The 14,416-nt window shown below is 32.1% G+C and overlaps 1 protein-coding gene across 5 annotated transcripts in view; it reads right to left on the reverse strand.

Annotated features, from left to right (window-relative positions):
• The window catches only part of SSBP2 (single stranded DNA binding protein 2), a 309,669-nt gene that overhangs the window by 22,749 nt on the left and 272,504 nt on the right, over positions 1 to 14,416 (reverse strand). For 4 of the 5 annotated variants that reach the window (XM_007079791.3, XM_007079789.3, XM_007079792.3 and 1 more), the window contains 5 exons: positions 10,842 to 10,877; positions 8,971 to 9,025; positions 5,628 to 5,698; positions 2,566 to 2,644; positions 23 to 51 (listed from right to left, as the gene is read on the reverse strand). In XM_007079791.3, the coding sequence (XP_007079853.1) occupies positions 23 to 51; positions 2,566 to 2,644; positions 5,628 to 5,698; positions 8,971 to 9,025; positions 10,842 to 10,877 (270 nt within the window). The remainder of the gene's footprint in view (positions 1 to 22; positions 52 to 2,565; positions 2,645 to 5,627; positions 5,699 to 8,970; positions 9,026 to 10,841; positions 10,878 to 14,416) is intronic. The other variant, XM_042989363.1, reaches the window with a different exon arrangement.

Genomic DNA, 14,416 nt, shown 5'->3' on the forward strand with positions numbered 1-14,416 from the left:
CAAGAGATTATACAATACTCACCTTGGAAATACTGTCCATATCTCCTGACCCTGAAACAAAATATGAAAAGAAAATGTTTATTAGATAATAATTTCATATACAAATTAAGTATTCCTTTAATATAAATAAATGCAGTACACTCTTTGTATTTTCCAGTATGTATCTCCTTAATTTTTTAATCTTAAAAAATTATTTACTCAGAGTGCCTGGGTGACTCAGTTGGTTAAGCATCCTACTCTTGGTTTTGGCTCAGGTCATGATCTTATGGTTTCTGAGTTTGAGCCCTGCATCAGGCTCCATGCTGACAGTGCAGAACTTGCTTAGGATTCTCTCTCTCTCCCTCTCTCTCTGCCCCTCCCCTGCTCATGGTCTCTATCTCAAAATAAATAAATAAACTTAAGAAAATTCGTTTTCTCTTATACTGTCTGGTGAGTAAGCATCATCGATGGCAATGCAAGGATGAGCTGTACCTCTCGCTCTGAACCATCTTTTTTGTTTATTTTTGTAATGGTAGAATTAAGAAAAGTATCATTATCATAAATTCCTGAAAATGAAATGTAAGAGAGATCACTTATAAATCGTATTCAATTCAAATTTTTAAAATGTATGTATGTATGTATGTATATGTATATATAGACAGCGAGAGATAAATATATTTGAAACGATGCTTCTAAATCTGACAAAATATAAGATGGACATCTGCAATATTTAAAAATATTATGAGCCATATTTTACTATAATAACCAAAGTGAAGAATTTTTAATAACATTAAAAAATTGACAGCAATCAATATTCATGGCAATCCATCAAAAGTAAGACTGTCTTTATAATACTGTAATTTTAAGTAGATTCCTGGGAGAAATGAAAAATCAATACTAATTTCTTACTTAAGAAGTGGAATCATACATTAGGTAACAAGGAACAATAATCAGATCTTTGCCACATGTTAGCTTTATTTTTAACCATTTTAACAATTAATTTTTTGGCATAAACATATTCTACTATTTTAATAGTAAAACATTCAGTTATAGTCACAAATAAAGTTAGTGCTTATAAACATACATAATACATTGATACATATTGAACGCACATATGTAATTATGTAGATATAAATATGTGTAATAATGTTTATTATAAAAAGTAATAAGCCACATGCCAAGCATATGTGAAACTCTTCCTCAAATTCTATTCTAGTGAATAACTGAAAATTTTCTATGACCAAATGTCATATTTTTAAAAATAATTTTACAAATTAAAAGATTGGAAAGTGAGTTATGTTGCAATACATTAAAAAATAAAATTCTAGAACAGTGCTGACAGGTAGAGCTTTGTGTGATGATGGAGATGTTTCTCTACTCTATGTTTCATTATGGTAGCCATTAGCTACACATGGCCATGTACATTTGATAGGAGGCAGTGCAGCTGAGGAAGTACACTTTACATTTTATTTAATTTTGACTTAAAATTAAATAGTCACACATGGCTAGTCACTACCATAATTGATCAGTGCAAATTAAGGCTTTGATATCTAGGCAACACATGTACATATATAAAACAAGTATGGACCTTAAAAGCTCAAAAGTCTAGCAACAGGTTGCAAATAGTTTCTTGATTATTGAAGTTACAGAGCTTTTCAAAGTATTAGAGGCTGGTGTTTGGGCCGAGTCGTGGAATCTGTGTACAACCTAAGTTACTCATGGGCATAGTTATTCCAACTTAAGTGAAAGATGGTTCTTTTTCCAAAGAAAAAAAAAGATCATAAGCATCTATCCCCATTGTCAACTTTTAGCTTATGTTACTGTTACTTAAAACATATATAAACATAAAATAAGTGTAGTTGTTTTATGGGTTTTGTTTTGGATTTGCATTTGGCCTGCCTATATGTACAGTGCACTGTGTGATCTAATCGGTTTTGTGCCACTCATCTCTATTTCTCACTGTTGTGAAACTCTTTGTTCTCCCTGAAGACACTGGGCTTCATTTGGTAAGAAGGCATCATTTATGAGGTATGTTTTCAACTATTAGTCATAGTACTCGAAATCTGCTTTGCCACGAGTATGTGGCACTGCTCTCTTTTAAGAAAATCATCCAGATAATCCAGAATATAATTAAATTTTATTTTTAAAAGAGACAAACATTAAAATACAGAAACAAAGTTAAGAAATTCTTGCAGAGAACATAAGTTCCTCTGAGACTGCATCTATAGACCTTCGTAGACAAACCAGCTCAGAAGATACTGTAGCTCTCCAGGTGAGGGATATGTAATATGTGCTCAGAGCAGCAATATCTCCTTTTATCATAAAACACTCAGATTTTGATAGGTGAAAGTAAATACCTGTGAATAAGAGCTAGTTTAGAACAATCCTCACATTTCTGATTTTCAAATGATCTCCAGTTATCATAACCAATATTCTGTAAAGTCTCAGTCTGAAGTGAAAGTTGAAGCGTTTTAAAATAAATTCAAAGTAAATAAAGTATACAAAAGCAATTTGCAAACTGTAATATCCACTCTGTAGAATAAAAGTTTTGTTTTGATTTCTAAACATCAAATTGCATATCCTTACCTAAAGAGCCATTCATGTGATGTGACTCCATTCCTCCTAATCCACCCATGGGACCATCTGACCCAGGGCCCATTGGAAACTTTAAAAAATGAAGAGAATTTCTATGATCACACTGAAAACAATTATTTATCTAACGTTACAATATCTATCTTTAACATTGTAAGACACTTCCACAAATTAGTTTCATTTCCAAATAATGGAGGTTATTTTCCTAGATTTTTTTCAGCCTTACAGATTCTGAAACTGACTGCCCTACTTTCCTCATACCATCTGCTTTATGTTCTGGATCTTCAGGTTAATCCTCATTTACATCCATATTTTCTTCAGATATTCTCAACTACAAAGCACATACATTCCAGTGCAAATTAGAGGATAAACATTCTCTTCTCTGCTATTGACAGATCTTGCTATATAAGCCAGAGATGATTTCTAGGAAGCTGCTAAAAGTATTGACTTATTAATAAGAATAATTCAACATTATTATGCCAACATTAAGATTTTTCTTAGCAGGCAATCTATCTTTGTTCAAATGGACATAATAAATAATTCCATCTTGTAGTTTAAATACATTTAGCTCCTTAGGGACAGCTCAATATAGTTAATTCTTGGCAGTCTCAACTATGTCAGTTCAATGACAATTGGACGTTCTACAGCAGTTATATTTAACATTTTTTAAAGTAGTGGGATTATTTTATTTTAAGTTGGAAGCCCAGTACAAAACAGATGTGAACTGATATACGATGGTGGAGCAGGTGGTGGAGAAGCCATGGCCTGCCCACTCAGTCTTTTCCTATCTCCCTGGAATATTCCTGAGGAAATCTAGAGCCCAGTTTGAAGACAAGTTATCTATAATTATCTTATGTTTACAGTTAAAATAGCCTACTGAAAACCACTTGTTCTTAAAATTTCTGATGCCAAAAGCATTTCTTCCATGTTGTATGGTACAGAATACTGAATGTGGTGTGTGTGTATTTATGTGTGTAGATGGGGTGGTGATGTTTACTAATCAAATAGGCTTTTGGGAGAAAAACAATTGCCCTCAACAGACAACCTGTAACTGTATATAATATATATATGGTTGTTTGGAAATAAGATGGCTTTCTATCACTGGGATCATACAGCCACATGCTTATACATTTTCCCAGGATAATGTCATTTCTGTTGCCTAAAATTTTGTAGCCTTAAAGCATACAGATTGATTTATATATATTCTATTTGGTTTATAAATATTTTATAGATTCTCTCTACATAGATTCTATATATAGATTCTATATATTCTAAGTTGTTTACTTAGAATTAATTTTAGAAATTTAATTTATAAATCAATTAAAGAAATATTAACTTTTTAAGCTATCATTTGAGGTAGCTTAAGAATGATAGCTTAAAGAAATTAACTTTGAACTTACTGTTTTATTCAGCCTTTGTCAAAAGCATAGTATAGATCTGGGCTGAAAAACTAGTGCTGGTAAGGCCAACACCCTCTGAACTTACTTGGTTCGGTCCCTTCATCTGGCCCCCACAGTGTTTTAAAAGACACAAAGACTATTGGTATGTATGCTTGAAGCACAAAAAACTGCAGTCCTAGCCCTCAGCAGGCATTTGCTTTTACTACCTCTGGCTGAGATGAATGGCATTTGAAAAAGTGACACGATCAGCTTCTACTTTTCTTGGATCTCTTATCTTTGTATTGAGTTAGAGAACCAGAATGGAACATACTTGGATGCTATCAGCTTAGCTGCCCACAGAAATGTCTTCAGTGCCATATGCTCTGGGTTTCCTCTCGCACTCCCTCCATTTTAAATATCAAGTTCTAAGATATGAAACTGCACTATGAAGAGCTTTTCTATATTTTTGCTAAATTTCTAAAATGAACATTGTTCATTATCATATTCAATGTTCATTAAGATCACTGTGGAAACACCCTTTAGACATTACTGATAGGAAATTGTTTCTTTTCTCCTGAAAACCAATTTATTTGATTATATAAAGAGGATAGTGATAACTGAAGGCAGTACTGCTTAAGGGAAATAATATACGAGCTACAACACAAACTTACATAAGTAAACTTATATTTACTAGCAGCCATGTTTAAATAGTAAAAAGAAACGGGTCAAGTTAATTTTAATAATATATTTCATTTATCCTACGTACCAAAATTATTTCAGCATATATTCAGTATAAAAATTTTAATAAAATCTTTTACATTATTTTTTTCATATTAACTCCTCAAAGTCTAGTGTGTATTTTATACATCACATTTCAATTTGGACTGGCCATATTTCAAGTATCATATTATACTGGATGGATTTCAAGTTTCCCTTTAAAGTCTTCACTGCTAAGAAGCTCAATTATAATAATTATTTCATTCCTGTTTTTTGGTATACTTATGGAGATTCCTTTATGTCTTCTGATTTTTATTTAAACTAAGCAGCCTTATATTCATATATGTCTGTGTATTAACTATACCTTGTTATAAATATTTTTGTTAATATGTAGGTCTTATAGATAAATAATTTTCTGTAAGCTTTCATGGAAAAATAACAACCAGATGCATTATTAAGAACACCCAAATTCTTTATGTAGAACTGCTGCATTTCCATATTTAAACTCCAGATTTCAAAAATCTAAAGAAAAACAAGCAAATCCAACTTCCTAATTTATCTCAAGTTTATCAGGATAAAAGAAATAAACAATCACAATGAAAAATTTAGTGATGCTAAAAATGAGGCGAATGTCAATGATTACACATTAACTGTCATTTCAAATAGTGTTAATTATTAAGTACTTGAGATTTTAGATAAAACCACACACCAACATTTTATAATTGATTAGGTTCAGTTTTACATTTAAGTTATAATGATGTGCAATCTTTTGTTATACATTTTTGTATTTTATATTTTTTGTCAATCCAGAACATAGAAGGGATTTGATTATTTTTGGATATCTAGTAAGTTTCTGGATAGTAAAAGAGAAAGCTTAAATAGTATCTAGGAATATTCATTACACTTAGAGTTTGAGCCTTGAAATACATTCCAAAATTAAAAAAAAAAATTCATATTTACATTGGGCCTGTTAGGTCCAGGAGGTACTGCATTCATTAAAGTATACATGTTGTCTCCAGAGTTGGTTGAATCTGAAACAAAACATTACCTAATTAATATCTTTCTTTATAATTTACACCCAAGTCATCACAAAGTAATAATCAGAGATGATTTGCACACACATACATATTAATAGCTGCAGCACTTAAAATAGTCATTACTAATGTTCAGAAACAAATACTTGTAAGTCATTTTCCAACTCAGAAATTACCATTCTGAGGTTTTAAATGAGAATATTTACCTAATATATAAGGGGTAATCACTTGAATAATTCTGGTCAAAAGGAACATTACTTTAAAAATCTCAAATATTACAGTAAAGTTTTTCTTTTCTAAAAAACATGGATACTTTTTGACTTCATTAAGCAATGTGTATAACAAAAATCTCCAAAAATTCAAATTCAGTAGCTTTTCAGTTTTCATTGTTTCCTTAGGCTTCTTATATACTAATTTAAAACAGTTTATTTATCTAATAATTATTAATAGCTGGTGGGATATCCTGGCTTAATTCCAACATAAAGAGAGTATACAATTAGAATGAAAAATTCTCTTGCTTGAAGTAAAAGTCAGCTTCTTCCAGTACAGCTTTTGATGAAATTTTTTTATTCATTTTATTCTTGATTCATTATAGTAAAAATAACTGTAGTGTATATCCATATAAAATAAGTACCATTTTATAATATTAAAAAATTTACATTTCATGTCTATTAGCTAATTCTAATAAAGTCTCTGAGTACATATGTTTTTATAATGTATTATCTAGAGTAAAAGGCCATATATTTTACATTTAGGAAATATGTTTTTCTATTTTCCCACAATTATACAATTTTCTTAAATATAATGTATCAGGCCTCTCTATTCTGAAAAAAAAAAGTGTTTCAAATCTACATTAATATATCCTACTGCTGAAAAAGCAGAAATGCCCACTTCAGATGGATCTCTATTTGTTTATACTAAGTAAGGTCCCGATCTACTTTTGTGGCCTTAATTATTTATTTTACATCCTTATGTACATTATATTCCTGTCAACTCAGCCTGCTTGTTCTTTCCTGTGTATGATCAACCGTTTAAATCTCCATATTTTTGTTCTTAATTCCTCCAAGTATCTTCTCCCCAGTGTCCATCTACTGAAATTCTGCTCACTACCCCAGGCCCACTGCAAATGTTACCTCTTTCATGAGATTTTGTTTTCTGAAACTTCTGAATTCATGCATGCCCCCTCATCATTGAATTCTGCTTTGCATTCTAGTTAACATTTTGTCTTGTTCTTGTCTTTGTTATAGTAAGTTCATTGAGAGAAGGAAAGAGATCATGTCTTATACTATGTGCCACAGACAATAAATATCTGCTGAGATTTAACTAATGGAATACACTTTATCCCATAAAAATGTATCTTTCAGAAAATTAGTCATTACTAATGACTAAACACAGGAGATCTTCAAATGGTTTTTCATCTTTATTAGCCTAATTTTACTTAACTAATTTTAATAATTAACTTGGAAGGAAAATAGGCCGTATATTTTAAATATATAGAAAGAAAAATAAATTTGTTGTTTTTAATACCAATCAAAAAGATACTTTCATCTATAGAAACACCAAGAGAAGTAAGGTTGGTATTTTCTAGACTTCTTTTTATATACAGAAAAACTTTACAATAAAGTAGACCTTATGGAACGTGTTTTTGGTGGGGAGAGCATTGGCTTCAAATTAGGAATGACTATGCAAAAGATGAGCCCACAGGAGTACGCACAAGGCTAGGAAGACATACTGGTGGCAATTTGTTGGCTTGGAAGGATGGAGAGTAATCAGATTACTTATCACCTGAAAAGTTTAGTGGTTTCTCCAAAAAATTTCATTTATATTGTAGTGAAGTGTTTATTAATCACATGCTACCTTCATAAATTAAACATTAACTTCACATATAAGAATGCAAATGTGGGCAAGATGTTCAATTCGCCTAATTCTATCTTGAATGAATTGTTTCACTTCAATGAAGATGCTCTGAGGACAGAGATCCATGAAATATTTATGATATATTCCAAATCAGTAGTGAAGCAAAGCAAAATTTTGTGTTAATTATCAGATTGATGCTTTTTCAAAATTAAGAAGATTCAAAAATTAAAAATTATTTATTGATATGATCAATGATAGTTAAGTTCAAGCTTCCACACATCTTAGATTTCAACAAATCAGCTAAGAACATATGAATTTAATATTGTAACATAATTCAGTATTTTTTTTATTACAAAAATCTCCCATCTCTTTCATTACCCACAGGTTAACACTGATAAAGCCTTAGAGCCTATTTCTTTGTCTTTCTACATTTTTGTATGAAATATATTTTACAATAAAATTGTAATCATATTATATTGAATCATGAACATTTATTCTCCATGTCATTAACAATTCTTTGATAATAATTTTAATGGCTACATTATATTCCTAAAAATTAATTTATTACTTTTGCTAAAATTGGATTAGGTTTGTGCCTACTATTTCACTATTAACTATAAAAAAATGAGCACCCTCTACATAAATCTCAGGTTGTATCTCTAATTATTCTCATAGCAGGATGATAGAAAAAAGTGAATATGAACTTTTTCATGGCTCTTGATACATGTTGCCAGAGCAGTTTCTAGGAGGGGTGTACCAATGTAAACTTCCACCATTACAGTCCTCAAGAAGCAACACATTTAATAGTCTCTATTAAAGTCTTGAAAAGAAAGGATAAAGCTATTTAAAATCATTATATTCAAAGATCACAGAAATACTGAGGCATTTGAGTTTAAAAATATTAAAAGAAAAAAATCTTCCTCCAGTACACAGTGAATTTATTAGCTACTAAGTACATATGGACATGTAAGCATATTGATATCTATTGATATCTTAGTGAGATAATAGATATGGTGGGTCTGATTAAAGCTAATCCATTGGCTTTACACGGATCCATACATGTATTTCATGTGTTATGCAGAATTTTTCTAAGTTGTGAGATTTGGATTCTTTTTCAGAGTCTCAAGGAATCTTTGTGTCAGATAAATTATTGGGCAATTCATATAGATCAACACCATTTGCAATCTGATTATATCTATTACTCACACGACAGGAATTTTCTACAGACTTAAAGTAACTGGACAACACTTATTTTTAAGAACACTACTTCTTCCTACTTGCTACCTCTAGTCTACTTCCTGTTACCATCAATGAGATAATGAATACTACTGACTCTCTGTCATAACAATTTCTGTATTTTGTGGTTTTATTCTAATAATCAAATGCCCGTGTGGTTGGTGTGATTACAATACCTGCTGGACTAGGCATGATGGGTGTTCCTGGTGGCCCTCCACCTCCTGGAGGACCCTAAATAATTATACAAAATTTCAGTAAAAATAAGGCATTTCATAAACAATGTAAGGAAAAACAGAAGAAAAGTTAGGCTTATCTATAATAATCCAATTTGAAAATAACAGAGGAATTTTCTCCATAATTTATTTTCTTTGAATGCACAATCATTTCACTATTATGCAAGATATGATTTAGCTTAAATATGTTAAGATTGTTTTAATAAATTTCCAAAAACAATGAGCCTGTAACACTGATGTATTATTCAGGACTTAATCATATCAGGTATAATGAGGTTAAGGAGAAACCATTCATTGGGGCCTTTACAAATCCATAAAACAGAATCATTCATGTGTATCTGTGACTATAATTTTCTTATATTTTGTACCATCATTTTTTATAGGAAACTAAAAACTCAAAGATATTCATATGCTTAAAAAATACATTGATGCTATTTCTTTTTCTATTGGTATCAACTGTAACACTTCTAGAGCATGGAACCTTCTGCTATCATATCAATTAGAAATGAGGGGCAACATTGACTAATGCTGTGGGTTACTAATCAACTGGAAATGGAAATTAGGTGATTCTAAGGTTAGCTCAGTTATTTCAGACAACCAATTCAGGTAAAGGGTTTTAGAATTTTTTAGCTCTAAAGTAATCTGTATAAATTACTAAATGGATAAATTTGTATTTCATTCTGAAGGTGTAGACATAGCCCACTAATTATTTCAGATTATATATATATATATATATATATATATATATATATATTTGCTATTTAATAAGCAACTTAAATTTCCTTTCAGATAAAATTCTATAATTTCATAAAACTATGTATTAGGCTTATTCTTAAGTGATTTGAGAAAAAAATAGGTTTTACCCACATCTTACTTTCATTTTTGTTTCATAGAGAATGTGAAAAATGTTAGGCCTCTTAGTTTGTATAGCTTAAGAGAACATTGAGCACTAAGTTCACAGGTCCAAAACAGCATGTGCTTTTTACTATGTTCATAAAACACTATTTCTACGGAGAGTAAAATGCTCATTGATCTTCTTAAGCACTCCTTTTTTCCTACCCCAGTTAGCCACCACCTCTGAAAATTTCTTTAGGAAAGATTTTCCTTTTTACCATTTTATCTTTGCTCTTCTGTTAGGCGTTTACTCCTAAATATTATAACAATTTATCTTCCATGGTGGCCTTGAGATGTAGCAAGGATTATAATGTTATGAGGGTTAAAAGGTCATATGTAAGTTCAAGAGCTCATGTAAAACCTACTAATTTGACTTTAGGTGTAAATGAATTATTGGAAAATTTTAACATGTACTAAGTAATAATAAGAAGAAAAATAAGTGCTTTCAAAATCAAAGTATAAAAAAGCCCCCGGCCCCCAAATGACTAGTCATTATTCTGCGATATGATTCCCTTTGTGATCAGGAAACAGTTTAATGTCTTCCTAAACTTTGTGTGTGGTGAGTGGTATGAGGGAGGGGGTGTACCTCATTCTCCTGGAGAACTGCAAATTCAAGCTTGGCATTGTGTAACTGGGTATGGCTTTCTTCATGATTGGACAGAGTGTATTGTATTGGTTTACAGAAACATATGCTAAAGTAAAACACAGTACTCAGGGCAATTTTGGCCAGATTGATAACTGTCTCACTAATGAACATCAACATATGTACTGAGGTTGGCAGACGAAAAACTCAATACATATCAGATGTTCACTTCTTGGCCAATACACAGGGGCTCTTCTTAACATCTGGACAACTATTTCATTGCCCAAATAAAACATAACATCAATTCTTATGAGCAAACAATCCCAAATGTACTTACTACATAATTCCCAGGAGATGCTGAGGAGTATGGTATCTGGAACACGAATAGGACAAAGAAATATATATTTTGATTCATGTGACAATACGGAAACTTACCTACAATGAATCTATATTCTGACTTTTATCAAGTTTTAAAATGTATCACAAAGGATGATAAAGAATAAAGCCGTTTATATCTGTCTGAGTGCTGGAAAATGAATAAATGCAACATTATCTTGAATTTATAAAAAAGAGTGGATTTAGGTCAAGAGAAATTTAGACAGATTTCTAGCTTTAAGTTATACTGGTTTTAGAGCAGTTATACTCACTGCTTGATACTAATGACACTTATTCTGTAATTAGAAAGATATATATTTGTGCAGTGAAAAACCAGAAACCAGAGTTTTTCAAATTAATAGCTTTTACAGATACAACTTCCAATTTATGTGCATTCTGGGATGCATTATTATTATTTTTAAGATGGGTTTCAGGCTACTACATTCATGTGGTACAGGTCAGTACTTGATCTATAGACCTCATGTTTCCCCCCTTTCCTTTCTAATTAGCTACTAGAAACTAATATAACAAATGCAAAAGGTTTTCGTTAATATAAGTCTCCAAAGACTACTAACTTGTGGGGATCAGATATGGATAACAAATTCTCTCCTTCCCTTCAAATCAAGCTCTTAACCAAACTCTTTTCTAGAGATTACATAGTATTAATACAACATTGCTATTATAATTTTAAAAATGAGAAGTAGAAAACAGATATTTAAAAACTAAACACTTGAGTGTTGATATTAATAAAGAAAGCTAAATCCGAGTATTTTATTTTTTTTCAAAGAAGCTCATTAGCTCACTTGCATGAAGAATCTGCACATCCAGAGGAGATATTTTTGTCTTGTTCTAGAAAAAGCCATAAACTACTATCTTCTTGCAGGTACATAGCCAGATTAGGACCATTACAGTAGTGAAAAGATGATAGTTCCTTTACCCTAAACCCTCCTTCTAGCCCAATGCCTTCCATATAATTAAACATAAAAATAATATGAAACTATACAGTAAGAAGGAAGTATAACAAAGTTATGATTTTCCTCTAAGTTATTTGAAAATTGTCTCCTTGTTGTTTGGTGTCCACGCTTTGCCTTAAGCACAGACCACATGCCTCTGCGGCCACTGCTTGGTCTGCCTATGGCTAATTCATCCCTGCAGAGGGTCCTTACCAGGCTGCCCAGTATCACTAATGATGGGGATTATTTCCACTATGAGCAGTGAGATCTGATGACCAGTACACACTAAACTCGGTGCTAGAAATCAACTTTGCTCTCTTGGGCCACTGTTAGTGCATGATCTACCATCCATCTTCTGATTCTTATTATTTTAAACATATGCATTTACTCTCTCCAAATCACTACCTTATCTGTTGGCTCCGATTTTCATCTCCTTATAACTTTAGCATCATGCTCATGTTCTTCTGCCTCTCTCTATTGTCTACCATCATTCTTTACCAACTTTAACATATGAGCTAACCACCCTTTAAATCTTTGGAATTTATACTTTATTGCCTTCCTTCATTTCACAATATACTTCCTTCTCCTCCATTTGTGAGTATTACCACATCCTAGAACTCTTTACACAGAGATCTAAACAACTCCTTTGCCTGACATCTTTCTTATTCCTCATGACACTCACAAATATATTCTATATTCCAACAAGAATCTTCTTCCATTACAATTCCTCCATGTTTTCCCTATTATTTCTGTATTTATTTCCTGTAAGTCCATTATTTCCTTATCAGTTTCCTGCTAAATTGTCTCTGCCACTCCCCCATGCCACCGTCGGCATTTTGTTTCTCTTTCCAATATTTTAAATTCATTATCTCAAAGCCTACTTAGTTTCCATCTCTTTGATCATCCCCTAGCCACCTTTTCTATTTCACAGTAGAGATTTACCAGAGAGAAACACAAAATAAGGGACAAGGTCCAAAATATAATCATGTTCTCCAATTTCAACTTAGTCTTCACTAATAACTGGAAGCATTTTGGCTCAGCCTTCATGGAAGCCCAGAAGCATTCTGTGGTGTGCCAATAAACCGAATAAATTCAGGGGAGAAAAAGGTCCCAATCTGTAGCATTTATCAATTTATGTGGTATGAATATTCCCACATGAGATATTTCAAGCTACCAATGATTCTTTTTTTAAAATTTTTATTTATTAATTTTAAAAATTTATTTATTGTTTAATTTATATCCAAGTTAGTTAGCACATGGTGCAACAATGATTTCAGGAGTAGATTCCTTAATGCCCCTTACCCATTTAGACCAACCCCCCCTCCCACAACCCCTCCAGTAACCCTGTTTGTTCTCTATATTTAAGAGGCTCTTATGTTTTATCCCCCTCCCTGTTTTTATATTATTTTTGCTGCCCTTCTCTTACGTTCATCTGTTTTGTATCTTAAATTCCTCATGTAAGTGAAGTCATATATTTGTCTTTCTCTAATTTTGCTTAGTGTAACTTAGAATAAGTTCCATCCACGTAGTTGCAAATGGCAAGATTTCATTGAATATATATACCACTTCTTCTTTATCCATTCACCCATCGATGGACATTTGGGCTCTTTCCATACTTTGGCTATTGTCGATAGCATTGCTATAAACATTGGGGTGCATGTGCCCCTTCAAAACAGCATACCTGTATCCCTTGGATAAATACCTAGTAGTGCAATTGCTGGGTCATAGAGTAGTTCTATTTTTAATTTTTTGAGGAACCTCTATACTGTTTTCCAGAGTAGCTGCACTGGTTTGCATTCCCACCAGCAGTGCAAAAGAGATCCTCTCTTTCTGCATCCTCGCCCACATCTCTCGTTGCTTGAGTTGTTAATGATAGCCATTCTGATAGGTGTGAGATGGTTATCTCATTGTGGTTTTGATTTGTATTTCCCTGATAATGAGTGATGTTGAGCATTTTTTCATGTGTCTGTTCGCCATCTGGATGTCTTCTTTGGAGAAGTGTCTATTCATGTCTTTTCCCATTTCTTCCCTGGATTATTTGTAAGCTACCAATGATTTAACAATTAACTCAAAAAATTCCTGAATACTTAACAAGTGACTTTCATGAGCTCGCTGTCATGGTGATTATAACATGGTGAGTTGGTAGTCTGCCCTTGTGTCATATGTTAAAGCTATCAAATTCTTACTATACCTTCATCTTCAACTCAACACTCCAAACTTATAGATTAAAATTTTCATCCATTCATCCACGTAGAAAAAAAGATAATCTTTCTATTTGCTTCCAAAGCTAGCCCCATCTCATCCTCCTAACACCTTGCTCCTTTTATAGTTTTAAATTTCTCCTTCTTCATGGTTCCTTCAAACACAGTTAAATATAATAAACATTTAAAAATACTTAAAAAAATCGTTACTTCATGTAGTTCAATTTTTTTCCATGTTTGTCCTGACAAAGTCTTAAATTTTGGCTTATAGTCACTATTTCTACTTCATATTTTTTGATGCCCTCATTAAAAGAAAAAGATCATTTGGACTGCTACTCCTGGTAGCACTTTATTGAACATACACTCTTGAAAGTTACTAGTAG

Source organism: Panthera tigris, chromosome A1 (assembly GCF_018350195.1).
Source record: "Panthera tigris isolate Pti1 chromosome A1, P.tigris_Pti1_mat1.1, whole genome shotgun sequence".
NCBI classification, from domain to species: Eukaryota; Metazoa; Chordata; class Mammalia; order Carnivora; family Felidae; genus Panthera; species Panthera tigris.